This window comes from Narcine bancroftii, chromosome 13 (assembly GCF_036971445.1).
Source record: "Narcine bancroftii isolate sNarBan1 chromosome 13, sNarBan1.hap1, whole genome shotgun sequence".
Taxonomy (NCBI): Eukaryota; Metazoa; Chordata; class Chondrichthyes; order Torpediniformes; family Narcinidae; genus Narcine; species Narcine bancroftii.
Genome location: NC_091481.1, coordinates 10971801 through 10992017, shown reverse-complemented (window position 1 = coordinate 10992017; position 20217 = coordinate 10971801). Strand labels below are relative to the sequence as shown.

General features: G+C 42.8%; 2 protein-coding genes across 3 annotated transcripts in view; one reads left to right on the top strand and one right to left on the bottom strand.

The window, feature by feature from the left end:
- Positions 1-605: 605 nt before the first annotated feature.
- LOC138748001 (carboxypeptidase A1-like) lies at positions 606-17435 on the bottom strand. Its single transcript, XM_069907701.1, has 11 exons — positions 17371-17435; positions 16404-16485; positions 11502-11636; positions 10851-10949; positions 8890-8991; positions 8288-8389; positions 7704-7814; positions 6022-6112; positions 4703-4902; positions 2658-2742; positions 606-934 (listed from the first exon to the last, which is right to left on the bottom strand). Exons 1-11 carry the CDS (start codon positions 17433-17435, stop codon positions 750-752), a joined length of 1257 nt encoding a protein of 418 aa, XP_069763802.1. The 3' UTR covers positions 606-749.
- Positions 17436-19898: 2463 nt separating this feature from the next.
- The window catches only part of tmem209 (transmembrane protein 209), a 32336-nt gene continuing 32017 nt past the window's right edge, over positions 19899-20217 (top strand). Inside the window, exon 1 of one of the 2 annotated variants that reach the window (XM_069909834.1) lies at positions 19899-19977. The gene's annotated coding sequence lies outside the window, so the exon portion shown is untranslated. The remainder of the gene's footprint in view (positions 19978-20217) is intronic. The other variant, XM_069909835.1, reaches the window with a different exon arrangement.

Genomic DNA, 20217 nt, shown 5'->3' with positions numbered 1-20217 from the left:
TATGGAGGGATAAATGTCCACGTCAGCTGCAGGCTCGTTTGTGGCTGACAAGTCCGATGCGGGACAGGCAGGCACGGTTGCAGCGGTTGCAGGGGAAAATTGGTGGGTTGGGGTTGGGTGTTGGGTTTTTTCTCCTTTGTCTTTTGTCAGTGAGGTGGGCTCTGTGGTCTTCTTCAAAGGAGGTTGCTGCCTGCCGAACTGTGAGGCGCCAAGATGCACGGTTTGAGGCGAGATCAGCCCACTGGTGGTGGTCACTGTGGCAGGCACCAAGAGATTTCTTTAGGCAGTCCTTGTACCTCTTCTTTGGTGCACCTCTGACACGATGGCCAGTGGAGAGCTCGCCATATAACACGATTAGATAACTAATGAAGGGGGAAATTGCTAAACCTGATGACATACAACAGGAGTCAGGCGCTCAGGGTGAGTCTTTTTTATTTCATCTGCTCTTGCTCTTTTGTATTTCACACAACCACACGTCAACAATGCCAGGTAAAATGTACCCCCTGCCAGCCTCTTTGTCACTGTGTCCAATAATAAATTCCACACCACAGTCAGAATCCACTGAATTCCAAATGTCAGCAAGTTTATTCCTTTCTGATCTTTGTTTTATTGAAATGAGGTGGGTCTTATACATTCCATGAAATAAACTGCAACTCAGCACAAATTATTTGTTTCTACAATTTTATCAAATTCAGCCCTAAGATGAACTCTATCTCACCCTGTGTGCTTTAGTGCAGTTGGTTCAGAAGTCAAGAGCGGTTGTTAACATATTCCATGATTATCTTCATTGCTTCCCAGGTCTCCTGGGCGGTTGGAATGATCTCACGAGAAGGCAGCATGAAACCATACCGACCTGTGTCACGGAGTTCAAAGGCAAAGGAGTATTTGATACCCTGGTTGTAAGTCCAGTCAATGCTACCTCCACTAGCCTGATCTGAAAAGGAAGAGAGAGAAAGAAACGTTTTAGCCTCTGAATGTTTTAACATCTGAGTTTATGAAATCAAAGAAAGAGTTTAGATTTATATTGTGTCTGAGAATGACCCAAAATGCTTTACAATGTACTTCTGAAGAACCGTCTTTGATGTAAAGTAGGGCATCAACTCCCACAAACATCAACATTGATAATGAATGAGTAATCTGTCTTAAAGATGTTAGTTGAGGGGGTAAATGTGGCTCGGAACACAAGAGAACTCCCCAGCTGTGATGAGATTTTGCATAACTACTTGAGGATAAAAGAGAACTTGATTTAATGTCTCACCTAAAGAACAAATGTTCTAAAAATTCAGGTTTTCATCCAGAATTTCACTGGGAGAATTAACTTAGATAAGGTGCTGAAATTGCTGAGATGGTCCGAGAATGCACAACAGAAACTGATGCTTATAATGTTGGAGTTCTTCCATCTGTTCTGAGCTGATTTCTGGTGGGACTTCAGTTACATGTACTTCTCCTTTACTCATGATCTCATCCATGTAACACATTCTCAGGGGAAGTCACTGCATCAACTGGACACAGCTCTAATGTTGAACATGGTCCTGCTCTCAGTTTAGTAGTGGAATTCATCAGACACCCAGTTCCAGTTCCCCAACCTGAAATCAGCCCTTTCACTGCACTGTCGGACTGAGACCACCTGCAAATTGGAGAAACAAAATCTTCCGTCTGGGAACCCTCCAACTAGATGGACCTTTGGCTTTCTTAATCCTCCCCCACCCCCTCATTCTTACCCATTGCCTTTTCCCAGCTCTCTCTCTCCATTTCCATCTGTCTCCTTTTACAAAGCCAAAATCAATTCTCACTTCTCTTATCATATCCAATTAATACCTTTTGTTGGTCTCCCCCAGCCAGCTTCGTCTTTATTCTGTGCCTTCCTGTTCTCTGCTTATTCTTTGCTTATACCTTTAGGAGAAGGCCACTCCGATATAAAACCTACGACCCAAGGACCTCGCTGCCACGTCCCAGCTTGCTTGGCCACGGCATACGAACCATGGGTGTAAAGGGTGGGGCCAGTACTGCGCACACTGCACTCCTAAAAGCTCCTTTGCGCAGGCCCGAGGACAGGACCACGTCCTCCCCCTCCATACCTTGAAGAAGGGCTCAGGCCTGAAACATTGGTAATATATTGTTACCTCCTATGGAAACTGTGAGACTGCTGAGTTCCTCCAGCATTTCTGTTTTTAAACAGCTCTGATTTTAACATTTTCACATTGCTTTTTTAATCTCAAATTTCCTTCCCTTTTCTATCCTCTATGATGTTTCTCCTCTCTGCCAGATCCTGTGTTCACAATTTAAATTGTTTCTTCACAAATGGTGGTTATACTTTGAGTTTTAAAGACCCTAAATTTTATCATTTGCCCTGAAAACATCTTTGTTTCTCTCCTTTCTATCATGCTCCTCAAACCTTTCACCTTCTCCCCCAATATCTTCCTGGTAGTTTGGGATGAATTAATGTTTTGTTTGGCAAGGCTCCTGTGAAACTCAGTAACATATTTAACACCTTTCTGTAAAAATGGATATTATTGAAAGTAATAATTGGTTGTGTGGTTTCTCCTGCGATAAGCACTGGAGTCAATAACCATTAGGAAGAGTCACATCCACTTTCTCCTTCCTGTCACTCTGTGCTCAGGGCTGGCACTGCAACACCACTGGATTACTCTACTTACAGATGGCATCACAGATGGATCCAGTTTTGTATTGTGTTCCATACAGCGAGGTTAAGGAACCAACAGCCAATTTGGAAAGTCCTTCCTGAAGCGAAGTACAAACAGGGTCAGCAACATAACTACACCTTATTCATAAAACATTATGAAAACAGACACTCTGCTTCTCCAACTCCTTCCTTCCAACTGGAATCTCCTGAGCCATTAAACTCCCATTCATTCATGCATAATTTAATGTATCTTGGGATTTAACTCTCCCATTGATTCAAATCCTAATATATCTATCATGAGGTGCATTTTGAGGGAAGATTGTAAAGAGTATTCAATGTTAAAAGGGGAAAATGTTACAATGGAATATAGTGAGTAAAATAATGCAAAGCAGAGCATTACTTTGGCCTCCTTTCCAATGTTCACTCTGGCTTTCCTTTCTCCATCTTTGTGCATCTCCTTCCGCCCCAACCTGAACCAGAGACACACCACCTTGGTGGTATTGATCATTCCCATGGCCATTCTGTACACCACAGTTATTCTTCATACTCAACAAACATTAACCTTACTTTTGCATCACTTTGAACTATAGTTACCCTGAGGTAAAACTCTTCATTTCCCGCACAATTTACTTGACGGAATAATGTATTCTTTAGACAGCAGCGGAAATTTAAATGCAGAACTTTTCAAACTTGGGATTGTAACCTCATGCAAGGTGGCAATGAGAAGAGGGGCAACAAAAATGCTTGGCAGTGTAATGTTATTTCGATTTTCACTTTGCAGGGTAACTGATTCACCATTAGGAGAACAGTAAACAAAAAAATTAAATGAATCCTTTAGTCTAGAGTTCCACAAGTCGGTATTTGGACAAGTAGATTGTATCAAGTTTATGTTGCAGAGAATTGCATTTGTTTCAATGAGGTGGTGCTGCATAAAAGGTTGCTCTCCTGCCAAATAATTCCTAAAGCCCTGCTATTTTGTCACCAGATACAAGAGCAGGTTCAGCAATTTATACACTCTTCAATCCCACAAAAACACCAAATAAGATTCCTAGCTAAAGGATTATACGTGTCAATTGAAAGATAAATGTTGGTCAAGAGACAGAATTCCCTGAATTCCTCTAAAAGTACACCAAGGGATCTTTCATTTGACGCACCCTTGGTTCAGCGTCTCATCCAAATGACGCACCTTCGATTATCTCCTGCTGTAAGAATTTGGACTGCTCAAAACTCTGGAATGGACCTCAAACCTTTTGGTTCTTCCACCTCCAAATCAAGAGTGGTTCTTTCTGAGCTATAATGACACTGGTATAGTGGTCTGTGGCTAATAAACATTCTATTTTGTAATATTTAATTAATTTAAAAAGTAATGACTCTTAATCATTTTAAGAAGCCATTTTATAAATGCACTAAATTATTAGACATTGCTTGTCCATCCTCACACCTAACTGGGTTGCACGGTTAGTGCAGCAGTTAGCACAAACCTGTAACAGTGCCAGCAACCTGGGTTTGAATCCAGCGCTGTCTGTAAGGTCTCCTCGTGTCCCTGTGGGTTTCCTTTAAGTGTTCTGGTTTCCACCCAACCTTCAAAATGTACTGGAGTGTAGGTCAATTGGGTGGCACGGGCTCATGGGCCAAAAGAGCCTGTACCATGCTGTATGTCGAGATTATTTAAAAGAATTAACTCTCACAACAGCTCAATGGGGGAAGACATCCAAACAGTTTGGTCAGAGGGGTCCTGAGACAATGCTTGATTAACATCAAGATGACTAGGTACAACCAAAATTGCTCCAGAGATGCTAACATTGGTTCTGGACCTCTGGATTGAGAGGGAAATGTTTGACAGGGTCCATTTTCTTATTGTCATTATGTCTCTTACTGGGTGTATTGGGTAAGATGGGGCAGTGGTATGTCATTGTACACTCAGAGGCATTAACTCAAGTTAAGTAAACCCCTCTCCAATGCTTGACGAAGAAAGAAAATAGGACAAAGAAAGATCATTAGGATGGTGAGAGAGGTGGAGAATGAAAAAAATAAAAGGATGTTTAATATTCGACCTACCAGCTCCTGGTAATCAGCAGGGGGTACACACTTGTACCCAAAGGGGAACATGAGCAGCTGTGAATAACTGTGAATGGTGATGAAGCTCTTTATGTTTCTGTGGGTCTGTACAAAGTTCACAATGGCTGCAACCTCGGGCTCGGAGTTGGCGTAGGGTCCACAATAGGTTTCCCTGCAAGGATTGCTACTGGTTCCAGGGCCTGTCACAAACACAATGAATCTTTACACAAATGCTCAGTCCTACATGTCTCCTCTTCTGAAGGTGCTATCATAGGTGTAGCTCTTCAGCTGTGATCCACTGTGTGAGCTGTATTTCATTTTCATGGCATCTTTAACTGACCATGCATGCTAAATCAATTCAGAGTCAGACTGGCTAGGATTTCCTTCACGTTACAGGGAGATCAAAAGTGATTCTGCAGAGGACTACTAAAGTCTGTCATCTCCTTGCATTATCTTGATAAATTCTTTCTGCGCCCACTCCAGAGCCTTCATATCTTTCCTAAAATGAGGACCCCGACACTGAACTAAACCAGTCCCAAGATTCATTGTGATTTCTTTGCTATTGGACTTTTGATTTTTTTTAAAAGGCTAGGATTCTACATATTAAAAAAAATGATTTCTCAACCTGTACAGTCAAATACACTTTCAATTTTTAAAAATAATTTTATATCTCTATCGATACTGTGTCCTCAGGTTTATTTTGCCTCTGGTCATTCTTCCAACCAAAATGTAACACTTCACACTTCTCAGCACTAAGTTTCTTCTGCCAGCAATCCACCCATATCAATATCTCTACGGCCCATTAGTGCACCAAATGGGTTTTCACTGGTCATTCCCAGAATTGATGGAAGTTTGTGTTTCAGCTTTAAATAACTGGATTAAATTACTTGAATACTGTTTCAAGATCACTGGTTCAAATCTCTGAATGATTACTCCAATAAAATCTTATTCAGATCTGTAATGCAACCTAAGTTCCTGCACTGAGTTGATCCATTCAGCCGAGAAGAAATCAGTTACAATATTGACCACTGGTGCTTACTGGTGTCTTATCCAGTGACAGCCTCGGTTCCCTATGCATCAAGGAACTGATAAGGCAGATGGAGGCAGAATAGTAATGGCTAAATTTTTCTGGATAATCTTGCCTATTGATCTCCGGTCCAGTCATGAAGTGATAGGACACTTCAAATTGGCCTCGGAACACATCTGGCTCAACCTGAAGCACATCCTTAAGGTCACACATGGAAATTGTTGCTTGTGCAATAGGAGAGGAGAGAAGGCCGGCGTGGATGCAGAGAAGCAAAACAAAACACATCACGAACCTCCAAAGCCAGCATTGAAGTTCCTGTTGGCATCAACCCCAACACATCGGCTTCCAGGGATTGTTGACCTGGTCTTTCGCCACATTCGATTCTAGGGAAAGAACATAAGATGTTAATCCCACACTGAAAAGGTGGGGACAGTGTAATATTTATTCTGAGCTAACAAGAATGTTATTACTCATTTTCTGACCTCATCAGAAAACTATAATATTTGTGATCTGACCTTACAGTGACACTGCAATAGTTGTTCTCCAAGATCACATGGATGTTGATACTTATTTCCTCAGTTCTTTTACCTTCATTGTTACAAGCCTTTTCCTTTGATCTAAATTATCTCTTTTTTTTGTCAAGACTTTTCCAATGGATTTATTTTGTACTAAAGTGGTAAATATTGCATGTGAACTAATATTTACATCATGCCTTTTAATGTAGTTTTTAAATCTCCCACAGCTAATTCACATTTCATCCTTCAGTGGTTTGTTTTATATGAATTAGGACTTTAGCTTCCAATGGAATTAAGTCACTTTCAATTTATATATGATCAAATTGTTTAGGGTGGCAGAGTTGGTAGTTATTACATCACCAGTGGCAGTGACTGGGGTTCACATTCCATATTGTCTGTAAGGAGTTTGTACATTCTCCCCATGTCTGCATGGGTTTCCTCTCACCCTTCAAAATGTACCGGGGGTTGTAGGTTAAATGGAGTAATTGTGGGCTGGTGGGCCTGTAACTGTGCTGTATGTCTACATTTAAAAGTTTAAAATATTACAAAATTAAATTTTAAAAATTTAAATGGTTATGGTTCCTTTAGACCCCAGGTGCAATGTTGCATAACACTGGATATAATAACATGGGCAAAGCTTGAAAATCCCATAGTTCTTGTAGTAAATTAACATCAATTAAATGCAGATGCTGAAAATCTGAAACAAAAACAGAAAATGCTGGGATACTCAGTGGATCACGCAGCACATGTGGAGGGGTAAAAAAAAAAGCACTAATGTTTTGGATGGAAGACCCGAAGTAGAAAAAGGGAGGCTAAATGAGTGGGATTGATCAAAGATCAAGGGGGGGGGGGGGGGGAAGGGGAAGGACTTTGACCTGCACCATTAACTCCATTTCTCCTTCTATTCTTGCAGGCTGACTCATTTCCAGCACTTTGTGTAATGAGTCTCATCACATTCTCACTGGGAAACAGTGGGGTCCTGTGTTACAGCATCATGGTGTGGTCATCTTGATGACAACGCAACAAAATGCCAAGATAATTAAAGTTCATGAAACCACCCAGCGAGAGATAAAAGCAGGAGGGACACATGTTTGCTGAACTTTTGCAGGCTCTGAACATTGCCACATATTTTATCAGGTCAAGAGTGGTTGCTGTTGGAATGCAAAGACAAAAGAGGATGCTTACAAGATGAAAGATTCCTGGCTGTGTTGACCGATGATGTGGAATGAATGAGAGAATTTGTGGCATTCACTTCCCATTTATTTTCTGGGGCCACAAACAGTTCGTTGACAAATGACCAGGCGGCTGTATTCACTGAAGCCTTGCCTGTGAGCATAGCTCCCACCAGTGGTGAGCTGTCCATCAAGGTCACAGCTAGGACCCAGAGGACAAGGAGAGCGGGTAGGATCAATGTACTGAATAACCACAATGAATTCATAGTGGAATGCTCTGCACTAACCTGAGTGTGGGTGTAGACATATCCATCAGGGTTCACCACGATCTCCATGTAGATGTCCATCTTCTGGAGCAATGACGTGATAAAGGGCTCCTGGCCATAGTCACTGGTGATCTGCCAGAGAATGGGAGAGTGCTCACTGTTCAGTGCATGGGTGACAGCTGGACGAACATTGGCAGATCCTTTCCCAAGGGATCTGACGTACATAGCGCTCAACCCCTCAAGGGACTCCATCTTCTGCAAGTACTCATCGGAGTCTTAAACCTTTGGGCTCTGGCCATTTTTAACTTCTTAATATATACCATAGACTGAGTCCATTGGTAAATTACTGTATGAATACCAGTATGAACCAGCTGGTGGTTAGGTATGAAACCAGTCCTGGAAAACAGGGACACGGAGCACATCTGCTTGTTGGTAGTCCCTAAAAACTGGGGCACGGAATCCAAAGAGTTAATCAGGAGCCAAGAGGGGAAAAAAAGTGCAGCAAGAAGAGACAGGACAAGAGGAAAGTGATGAGACAAGGCGAAGAGCAACACAGTGAATGAGGCAACAACCAACTCCCACGCTTCCACTAAGTCATTCCTTACCTTCTTTGCCATCCAAACTGCGCTAGCTGGAGAGACCCATTCACGGGCATGGATTCCACTGTCGATCCAGATAGCAGGGCGCTGAGTCCCTCCAGTGCTGAACTACCCAAGAAAATGGCAGATGGTTAGAAGATCAAGGGCCCAGAACAGGAGGGAATGGGCTTCTCAGACTTGTTGAGAAGATGTTTGGTGTAATGAAAGTATTTATGAACCAATCCCTCCCCTACTTCCAACCAGTGTCATAACTGAGAGCAGTGATTTTATGTTCATGGGAGACGTAATGACTTATGCAGAGAAAATGGGAAAGCAAACTTTCACTTCCCTAGTTAAGAACCACATTTTAGGGCAGTGGTTCTCAACCTTTTTCTTTCCACTCCCATAACACCTTGAGTTATCCCTCACTAACCACAGAACACCTTTGGCATCCTCTGTGGTTAGTAAGGGATTACTTAATTTGTGAGTGGAAAAATAAAGTTTGAGAACCACTGTCTGAGGGGGACTTTATCTCATAGAAACTGAATCACATTTATAAAAGTTCATCACTATGGAACTATTGAAGCATGTTAGAATCGCACAACCACGGTGTCTGACCATCTCCATACCTTCAGCACAAAGAGTGGGCGACCTTCGAATGACTTGCCGATCTGCAGCTTCTTCACCAGTCCAGGAAACTCAAAAGTCATACTGTCCATCCAATTGTAAATCTGGGACAAAGGTTCGAGATAAATTAAAACCCACACACAAGGGCAGGTGTGCATTTTGATTCATGAAGTGAAACATAAAAGTTTGGAGATGCTGTGATTGTGGTTAAAACAAAACAGAGAAATGCTGGAGGAACACAACTGGTCTCGCAGCGTCCATAGGAAGTACTGTTCTATGTTCCATGTAATAGCTGGATCAAGTTTGTGAGAGAACAAACCAATAGCCCTCCCAGATCCTTGGGCCAGCTTAGTGCTGTCCCATTGGATTGGTCTTTTCTAAAATATGGGCAAAAGGTTGTTCACCCGAATCCAAATTGTAATTTGGGGAAAGGTGAAGACTGGGGACAGAATATGTCAATAGGTGACCAGTTTTTATTTCAACAGGGCAAAGGTGTTGAGGGAGGAATGTGCTCTCAAGAGGATCCTGAGACACTGTCAGGCTATCACACTGGATCACACTCTCTGATGGTTCGTGGTGAGGCAATTCAAGAATGGGAACATGTATTCATTTCCTCAACCAAGGACAAGGTAATAACGACCATTGGAGACACCTTTGGTTTTCTAAATGCTTTCAGGGAGGACAAACCCATCAATCTGACTAATGAATGGCAATTCAAATAGGTAAGTGGTTGGATATGTGGAATTTTGCTCCTGGTACCTACCTCTGTGGAGAAGATTGTGCCTTATGCTCGAGTGATGTTGGCCAGTCGAATGAGGGGAGATTTGATAGAGGTATACAAAATTATGATGGGTACAGAGAGAATAAATGCAAGTAGGGTTTTTTCACTGAGATTAGGTAAAATACAAACTTTTTTGAATATTTTGTTTATGATTTTCCAGACTTAAATGGTTATCAACATTGTCAACGTTAACATTAACAGTATCAATGCCAGTTGAAATTTACAATTGTCAGTTTTATACAAGAGGAAAAATTCCTTGTGGAGTTTGAGCTTTTTCCTTCCCCCCCCCCCCCCCCATACCCCCCACATTTAACATAACCAACCAACCATAATACTTAACCAACCACAATTACACACAACACTTGGGACGTTCACAACAAATGGTAAAATACAAACTTAAGAACATGGTTTAAAGGTGAAAGGGGAAATGTTTGGGGGAACATTATGGTGGAATTTGTTCACATAGAGAGTAGTGAAGTGTGGAATGACCTGCTAGCTGAAGTGGTGAATGTGGGCTCAAATTTTACATTTAGGAAGAATTAGGACAGGTACATGGATGGGAGGGGTAAGGAGGAATATGGACTGGGTGCAGGTCAGTGGGACTGGGTGCAGGTCAGTGGGACTAGGCAGAATATATTGGTTCAGCACAGTCTAGAAGAGCCAAAGGGCCTGTTTCTGTGCTGTAATGTTCTATAGTCCACTGCCTGGACAGAATAGATGTGACAACGTTGTTTTCCATGGTAGGGTGTCTAGGCCACAATTTCAGGATAAAAGGACATCAATTTAAAACAGAAATGCAGAGAAATTTCATTAACCGGAGGGTCAAGAGTCTGTGGAACTTGTTGCCACAAGCAGCAGTGGCAGAGAGGTTGTTAGATGTATTTAAGACAGAAATGACTGGAATTTGATTAGTCAGAAAGTCAAGGGGTATGGGGAGGAGGCCAGTGAGTAGGGCTGAGTGATAAGGATCAGCTCATGATTAAATGGCAGTGCAGGCATGACAGACTGATTGGCCTACTTCTGCTCCTGTCTTGTAACTTCACCTACTGACCCAGAGCATCAGGAACTGACCTGTGCCAGCGTTCTATCACCTGTGATAGCCTTACCCTCGTTCCCCATCAGCTATAGCATTGTAGTGGTTTAGCAGCCAAAAGTGGAGTAAGTTCCTGGATGTGTGCTCACCTCATCCAGGGTGTGGTATTTGTTGTACTCGAAGGTGGAGGATGTACGTTCCATCATGGTTGATTTCTCCAATTCAGCTTTCTCATTGTCGATCATTACCTAAAAATGTGACATCTGGATTTATGCAGGTCTTTGAAACTCACAGCACCTCTCAAAGTGTTGTGCGAAAGTCCCACAATCACCAGTGGAAGTAAGTGGCCAAATTAGCCATTTGATTGAATTTGGAGGGATGGATAAAGAAGATTAGCACTCATTATCATTCTTCCAGCTTCCTCTTGCATCACTTTTATCCCAGCACTTCACTCAGTATCAGAGAGCAGACTAGTCTGACTTATGTCCAACATTTCATAAACCCCACAACAATCCCCCATCTCATGGAACTGCATTCCTGAACACTTTCCCATGGATACATGCATGCACACACACACACAGCACTCATGCAGACACCCCCACATACAGAGAGAGAGAGAGAGCGAGAGACACACACACACACACACACACACACACACACACACACACACACACACACACACACACACACACACACACACACACACACACACACACAATACAAACACACACGTCATTCAGTCTTTCCTTTAGCCCAGGCCACTGTGCATATCTGTAACCCTCTATCCAACAGTGCTGTACCTGGAGATCTTCAATCATTGCTGAATACTGGATACCATTGTGCTCCAGGAACACCTTGAACGATTGAAGACTACCCTGGGGAACATGGACATCCATGATGAGGTCGGTCTTAAGGGGACTTCGCCATATGTCAAGCTGCAGAGAGATGAGAACAAATGTGAATTTTACTGTAAAATACCTTTCCAGGTGGAGCTCTTCATTCGTGCACAGCTATACGGAGGATATGGCTTCATTACCAGAAACAAGACTACCCAAGACTCAAGAGGAAGAGTTGAGGACCCTGCGGAACATTTGTAACCACACTATGTGGTGTATTACCACATGCTGAATATCCCACTGGTCAGTTCCATGGATTTAATTTGAGTCCTGCTACTTAAGTAAGGTGAATCACCACAGCACGAAACATGAGATCCTGAGTCTGACGCGCGAGACAAGTTGGTGCCCATATCCCTCACATTAGATGTCTCAGAAGCAAAGAGGCTCATTTTTAAAAAGGGGAGGCGGGGTGTTCAATGAGATCGATCCTGATTACAAAACCAGGTCCCCCTTCCAGGAGTAAGTCCGCAAAGGAACGGGGATTGCCATTCAGAGAGAAACACAAAAGTCTGCAGATGCTGTGATTGTAGTGAAAACACACCAAAATGCTCAGGGAACTCACCCGGTCTTTTCAGCGTCCATAGGAGACAATGATATATTGACAACATTTCAGGTCTGAGCCCTTTTTTTAAAATATTTTTTTATTTTTCGCACTGTGAACCATATCAACCAAAATATGTATAAACATATCTCATTAAATTTACACAGTGGTCTTTTCTCCCCTTTTTCCCCTTCCCTCCCTCCCCTCTACCCACCCCCCTCCAACACCCACAAACATTCAACATATACAGCACAATAAAACCACAAAACAATATTTTCACACAAAGGAAAACAAGAAAAATGCATCATCTGTTCATTACACACTGAATCCAGTCGTTTTGTCTTCTTTTCATTTTCATTCTCAATTTAGGGGATGGAGGTTGTAGGCAAGCTCTCTCTGACATGCTCCATGCACGGTTCCCAAACTTGCTCAAATACTGTGACTCCACCCTTCAAACCATATGCTATCCTCTCCAATGGAACACATCCACCCATCTCCATGCACCATCACTGCACACTCTTGCTCTTCTCCATTTTCCAAGCCGACATCACACACCCCCCTACCATCACTAAGGCTATCACAATGAACCTTCTTTTTCTTTGCACTTTATCCAATTTGAGGCCTAATTCTCTACTTCTTCTGTTACTTAAAAGAAATATCTGTTTTTTTAGTATGTTATTTTTTGTAATTTTATTTAGTATCTGATTTAATTCTTCCCAAAACATTCTTACATACATCTCTTTTCCACTTCTTTGCCACCTCCATCCCCCTTTTCCCCATTTTCATCTCTTAGTTTTCTCTTAATACACTTAATATACGACAACATATTTAAGACATAAAGTACCCCCACAGTTCCCACATCCACTAATACCTTAACCCCAAAGTCGTCTCCCCCTCTCTGAGTTGCCCTATACCCCTTGCCGGGCAACCACAACTCCCCTTTTCATTTAGGTTGCGATCTTGTTCGCAGCGTCAACTGATTTTGCAGTGACGGTTAATCCCCCTCCACCCAGCCCTCCCCAGAAAATACTTTTTTTTAACACATATAACAAAGCTCTCTCTTTTCCCCCCTTACTCCCTTCCTTCTCTTCTCTTTTCTCTCTTTAGCTCTTGTTTTTACATCTTTATATATACTTTATCGCCTTTCTTAATTCTTGTTACATCTCTTCAATCTCTTCTCCTGTCCTGCAAACGTTCTGCAAATTCTTGCACTTTCTCTGGATCCAAAAACAGTCTGTTTTGCTCCCCGGATATAAATATTTTAAGCACAGCTGGATGTCTTAATATGAATTTGTAACCTTTTTTCCATAAAGTTGATTTCGCTGTATGAAATTCCTTCCTCCTCTTTAAGAGTTCAAAACTTATGTCTGGGTAAAAAATTATTTTTTGACTCTTGTATTCCAATGGTTTATTACCTTCTCTAATTTTATTCCTTGCCCGTTCCAGTATATTTTCTCTTGTTGTATGTCTCAAAAATTTTACTAAGATGGTTTTTGATAAGTCTGTGGTTTCGGAGCTAGTGATCTGTGTGCCCTTTCTATTTCCATTTCTTCCTGCATTTCTGTCATTCCCAGGACCTTCGGGATCCATCCTTTTATAAATTCCTTCATGTCTGTGCCTTCTTCACCCTCCTTCAGGCCCACTATTTTTATGTTGTTTCGCCTACTATAATTTTCCAACATATCAATTTTCTGAGATAACAACTCTTCTGTCTCTTTAATTTTTTTGTCACTTTCTTCCAATTTTTCTCTTAACTCATTTACTTCCATTTCTACAGCCGTTTCCCACTCTTCCACATTCTCTACTCTTTTCCCTATTTCTGTCATTACCAGTTCTAACCTTTCCATTTTATCTTCTGTTCTTTTCATTTTCCTTTTAATTACATTAAACTCTAATGACAACCATTCTTTTCGTGATCTCATTGTTCTTCAAAAAAGACTTTATCTATATTCTGTTCATCAGTTTTACCTTTTATTTCTTTGTCCATCAGTTTTACCTTCTATTTCTCTGTGAAGATCTTGATCTTCTTCTTCCTCCTCTTCTTCTGTGCTTGTATCTCTGTTTGTGTCTTCTTCTTCTCTTCTTTGTGTCTGTGTCTCTTCTGTTTTTCCTGATGAGCTGCTTGTATCTCTTTGTCAGGCCTCTTCTTGCTGGGCCTCTTGTTGTTGTTCCTCCCCTCTTGGGCTGCTCGTCTGTTGTGCTTCTTGATGTTGGTCTTCTTGTCGATCTTTCCTCCGTCTGTCTTCCACGTCTGTTTCATCGCACCCTCTTCTGCTGTCTTCCTTATCCTCCAGCTGAGAGCCCTGGTGTCGGGCATCTCTCAGCTGCTCGGTCTGTGGGAGCCCGCTCCTCTGCTGACCCCCACTCCCACCGGTGTCCTCTTTCTCCTCTGATTGTGCACTTTTTGTAGTGTACCAGCTGGTGGATCTCAACTCTGCAGAGCAGATATTGACCTCGAGGGTCGGGCACTCCTCGTCACCACAGCGTCCTGTTCCTTCCTCCAGGTAAGGCCTTCTTCCTTCTTCTTTGGCGATTTTTTTACCTCTTTTTTTCCAGCTGTTCTTACTCTCTCCATCTTGGAAGCCATCTTCTTTCTCTTCTCTGTATCTTTATCTTCTATTTCTTGTACTTTATTTCTGTTATGCTTTGCCTTTTCCTGACTTTTTTTTTCTATTTTCCTGGAGAGGGCTGGTTTTCTCGACTGGCCACTACTCCATCACATGACTCCCCTAGGTCTGAGCCCTTCTTCAAGGAATAAGTAGAATACGCTATAAGCAGGAAATCTCAGAAAGTCTCAGAATTCAAACAATGGGGAAGGAATCCAGACCAACAAAAGGTGCTAATTGGATGTGATCAGGGATGGTAAGAATTTATTGTTTGTGCAAAAAGAGATAGGGAAATGTGACGGGGTGGGGGGGGGGTGGGGTGAGGAGTGGTTTAATGAAAGCCAGAGAAGTCGATGTTAATGCTATCTGGTTGGAGGGTGCCTAGTTGGAAGATGAGATGTTGTTTCTCCAATTTATGGGTGGTCTCAGTCTGGCAGTGCACAAGGCCATGGACAGACGTGTCAGCAATGGAATGGGATAGAGAATTGAAATGGGTGACCACTGGGAGATCCAGGCTATTGCAGCAGCCAGAGCTGAAGTGCTCAACAAAGCCATCTCCTAGACTACATCCACAGCGGGAGCAGTAGATGATCCCTGCAGATTCACAAGTGAAATATTGCTTCACTTGGAAGGACTGTTTAGGGCCCTGAATGGTGATGAGGGAGGAGATGTGGGCACAAGTAGATCATCACCTGCCATCGCAGGGGGAGGTCCCAAGGAGACAATTGGTGGGGAAGGAGGAGAGGATAAGGGAGTCATGGAGGGAGCAGTCCCTGAAGAAAGTAGAGAAAGGAATATATGTCCAGTGGTGGGGTTACATAGTAGGTGGCGGAAATGGTGAAGGAGGATATGTTGAATGTGGAGGCTGGTGGGATGGTAGGTGAGGTCAAGAGGAATCCAGTCCTTATTGCGTGTGGGGGAAGAAGGGGCCAGGGCAGATGTACAGGTAATGAAGGATATGCAGGTGAGCCCCAAGTTGATGATGGCAGAGGGAAAGCCATGTTGTTTGAAGAAGGAGGACATCTCTGATGATCTGGTATGGAAGTCCTCATCCTGGGTGCAGATGCAATGGAGACGGAGGAATTGAGGGAATGGAATCCTTACAGGAGACAGGGTGGGAAGAGGTGGAGCCAAGATAGTTGCAGGAGTTGGTGGGTTTATTGAGGATGTCTGTCAAGAGTTTATCTCCTGAAATGATGACAGAGAGATTAAGGAAAGGGAGAGTGTTGCTAGAGATGGACCAATTGAATTTGAGGTCAGGGTAGTAGTTGGCAGCAAAGTGGATGAACTTAGTGAGCTCATCATGGGTGCATGAGGCAGTACCAAAGTAGTCATCATTGTAGTGGAGGAAGAGTTGAGGAGCCTTGTCTTTGTTGGCTTGTAGCATGGGTACTCTTGCAGGAACCCATGGCTACCCCTTTAGCCTGGAGAAAGTGGGATGAGTTGAAGGAGAAATTATTGATGATAAGGACAATGTCTGCCAGCCAGAGGAGGGTGGTGGTTGAGGGGGCTGGTGCTTCTATTGTCCAGAAGGAAACAAAGGGCTTTGAGGCCTTAATTATGGGAGATGGAGGTGCAAGGAATACTCGTGAGAAGGGTTCCCAGACATTTCCACTCCACCTGATGCTCAAAGCGACATGACCTTTCCCACTGTCTCACCTGGAGATGATCCTGTTCCTCCATGGACATCACCAGGCTAGCTTGTTCCTCATCTCTGAGTGTAATCCGGAGTACTTGATCTCTGTGAGTAGACCAGTGACAATATTTCACTCTTGAGCCTTTTATTAATCATTAAGAATGGGAGATTAACATTTTGTCAGAATGTACATCGTCTCATCCTCCCCATCTCTTCACCTTCCCCAATCCATAATCTTTTGAAACGTCTCTCTACCTCTGGCCTCTGAAGCACCCTTTCATTTAATTTCTCACTCATTGTCTCTCGCATCCTTGCCATAAACACTTTAAATTCTGGAATCCCCTCAACTTTTTTTTTCTGTATGAAGTCTCCTCTTTAACCGAGTTCAGTGAATGGTGGGGTTCAGTGAATGTCACTTTCTTGTTTCATCTTGTGAAATATTTGCTACATTGGATGGAAATTTTTAATGTGGATCAAACAGCATCGGAGTTTCCCTTTGGTCCTTCATGTCTGTGCTGTCTATTCCAATGCTATTTTCTAGGACTCAGCTTGTAATCTTCCATTCCACAATATTTCAAGTTCTTATCAAAATATTTCTTATCTATTGCAGGGTATCTGCTTCTATCACTTGATACCTTTCGAACATTTGTATCTTATAAAGTATGAGATCCCACCTTACACCCCCCTCATGTATCGGTCCCATACCCCCTCTGATCCCTATCCCCCTCCTATCCCTATCCCCCTACCATCCCCTCTCCTTTCCCTATCTGCCTCCTATCCCTATACCCCTCAAACACCTACATCCACTAATTCCAGAGGTCAAAGCCACACAATCCACCAGCCGATGTGAATTAACTCATCACAAATTGAACAGGAGATCTGGTATCTTTAGAGCTCCACATAAAGATCAGCCACAGATTAATCTGATGTGGACAAACTAATATCAATGAACCTGCTGAATATTTACTCAGTCACAGGGAAAAGACTCACCCCTCAAATCCTCCCTGAGCACAAACGGCCACCAGCAGAACAGAGAAAACCAAAATCTTCCTCATGGTGACTCTTGTGGACAAACACAACGTCCTGTCTGTATTTAAAGGGTGGTAGCTGCAGAGATGGCCTCTTTGCCCAGAGATTAATGACTGGCATTCACCTGCAGGAAGGTGGAATAATTCCCACACAAACTGATTTTTTGCATCAAAACTATTTACCTTTCTAGGTAATGACGTGCAAATAAATAGAATACTTAAGGGCAATTGTCCTTGTAACTTAACACAATAAACAGCATAAACCCTGGCAAATTTCTGCAGAGTTGTGGTGGAAAATGTGCTGACCAGCTGCATCACGGTCTGGTATGGGGAGACCAATACCCCTGACCATAAAGCTCTGCAAAAGGTAGTGGATGCAGCCCAGGACATCACAGGAAAAGCCCTCCCCACCATTGAGACTATCGAGGGGGAAATGCTGCTGTCATCAAAGATCCACACCACCCAGCACACGCTTTGTTCTTGCTGCTACCATTAGGAAAGAGGTACAGGTATCACAAGACTCACACCACCAGGTTCAGGAACAGCTGCTACCCCTCCACCATCAGACTCCTCAACAACAAACTCTGGGACTCATTTAAGGACTCTTACTTTTGAACTTTATTGATTGTTTTTTTTTATCCTTTCTGCATTGCAGTTTGTTTACATTTCTTTATTTGTTTACATGTATGTTGTGTGTATCTCTTTTGCATAACTAATAAGTGATAATTCTGTCTTGCTCACAGGAAAAAGAATCTCAGGGTTGTATGTGATGTCATATATGTTCTCTGACAATAAATCTGAAATTTGAAATCATATTGACAATAATTCAAGGCTCAGTATGATGGAAACATCCTCATTTTACATGGATAGGAGGGGACTAGAGGGGTATGGACTGGGTGCTGGTCAGTGGGACTAGGAGGGTGGGGATTTGCTACGGCATGGACTAGTAGGGCCGAACTGGCCTGTTCTGTGCTGTGAGTGGTTATATGGTTATTTTTGAAGAGCAGCCTTCAAAGTTCTATAAATAGGAGTCGGAATTTGCTTTCTGAATATCTTTGGTTATATTATATGGATTTTTGACTGCTGATCACAAAAATCACCTTAAAATGTTACGATCATGTACCTTTTTTTAGATGAAGCCTATTTTTATGATTTTGTTTCATATTTTAAGTCTATGTGTATATTTCCCACAAAGCAAGCTGTTTTGATCAGTTCAAGTATGCCTGGGCATGCACTCAGTGCAGGGGCTATACAAATGCTGTCTTGGGCCTGGGCATGCTTATTCAGGATAGATGCTGACAGGCTATAAAAGCAGCTCACATATACAGATGCTGTGCATTACGTTGATTATAGACTGAACAGATGTTGATGCACATGTTCTTTAGGCAATATTAAAGTGAGTGTAATTAACAATAGCATTTGTTGTCTTCAGGAAGACCCAATACAGTTGAAATGCCTTGTCAATGTCGCAACAGCCGCGATACATTCTTTTACATTTGTGGCGAGGAGATACTGAAGACTCAAAGATGCAGCATAACTGCACTTATTAAGAAAGCCTATGAACTCTACTTCAGTTGTAAAATAAGTGACCAAGACACACCCTGGGCTCCTCACATTTGTTGTGCCACATGTGCAGTTAACCAAGGAGCTTGGGTCAGCATCATTATGTGATGAAACATACTAAATTCAATAAAAGTTCATTTAATGTTTCTCTAACTTCTGATGTGAATCAACAAATCTGAAATGATCTTTGTGTTCAGCTTGAATTTGTCTATCATAATCCCCAACTTTTTTCAGGAAGCAAACCTGAAAAAATTTGTTGTCCAGTGTTATTGTTGGCATTGCATTGTGACATTGAAATGAAAATGCTATATAAACATTTTAGTTCTGTTAATATGCCTTTATTGTCAACAAATGGCAAACAAAACTGACAGTTGTTACCTTTGAAATTAGTCATTAGGAATATTTTGTTTTATAACCCTAAGGTTAATCTTTTTTTTTGTTTCTTCATTGGCTGTTAATGGGAATAATAATACATAACACATTGGGGTGAAGTGAATTGTCTGATAACAAATCAGACGTGGCCTTTCCCGTGAGTGGTGAATGCAGGTTCAAATTTGACATTTAAGAAGAATTTTGACAGATACATGGATAGGAGAGGAATGGTGGGCGATGGACTGAATACAGGCCAGTGGGATTAGGCAGAAACTAGTTTGGCATAGACTAGAAGGGCTGAAGGGCCTGTTTCTCTACTGCAATGTTCTATGGTCTAAATGCCGTGTGCGTAAGATAGTGGTGGGTATGCATCGTTGCAGGGTGCTGGTGGGATGGCGAGGGGTGCAGAAGGGACATCGCCTGGGCCCGGTGATGATTGACAGGCTGGAACCCGGCGTGTGGACAGCGGAGACGCTTGCAATGGATGCACTCGGGCGGCAGAGGGCGCACACGGGCGTGTCCGGGGAGCACCGTGGTCACGTGTTACGATTCCACGTCCGTTTCTTGACGTCAGGACCATGCCGTCTTGGAGGGGAAGTGTACTTCCGGTGGCGGCCGGCGGGGCTGGAGTGAGGTGAGTAACGTGAAGGCAAGTAATGAGGCCGAGGGTGGAGGGAAGCCGGGGAGTCTCCATCTCCCGGCGGGGTGAGCTGGAGAGCGGGCGCCAGCAGGGAGATGGGCCGCGGTCGAGTTTGGCCAGGGCTGGAGTTCAGTCGGGAAGGGACCAGGACGAGCCCGTTGTCTGTGGACCTGCTCCTCCACTCATTTGATCACAGCAGATCTGTCCAGCTCCATTTCCCTGTCCTGTCCCTTG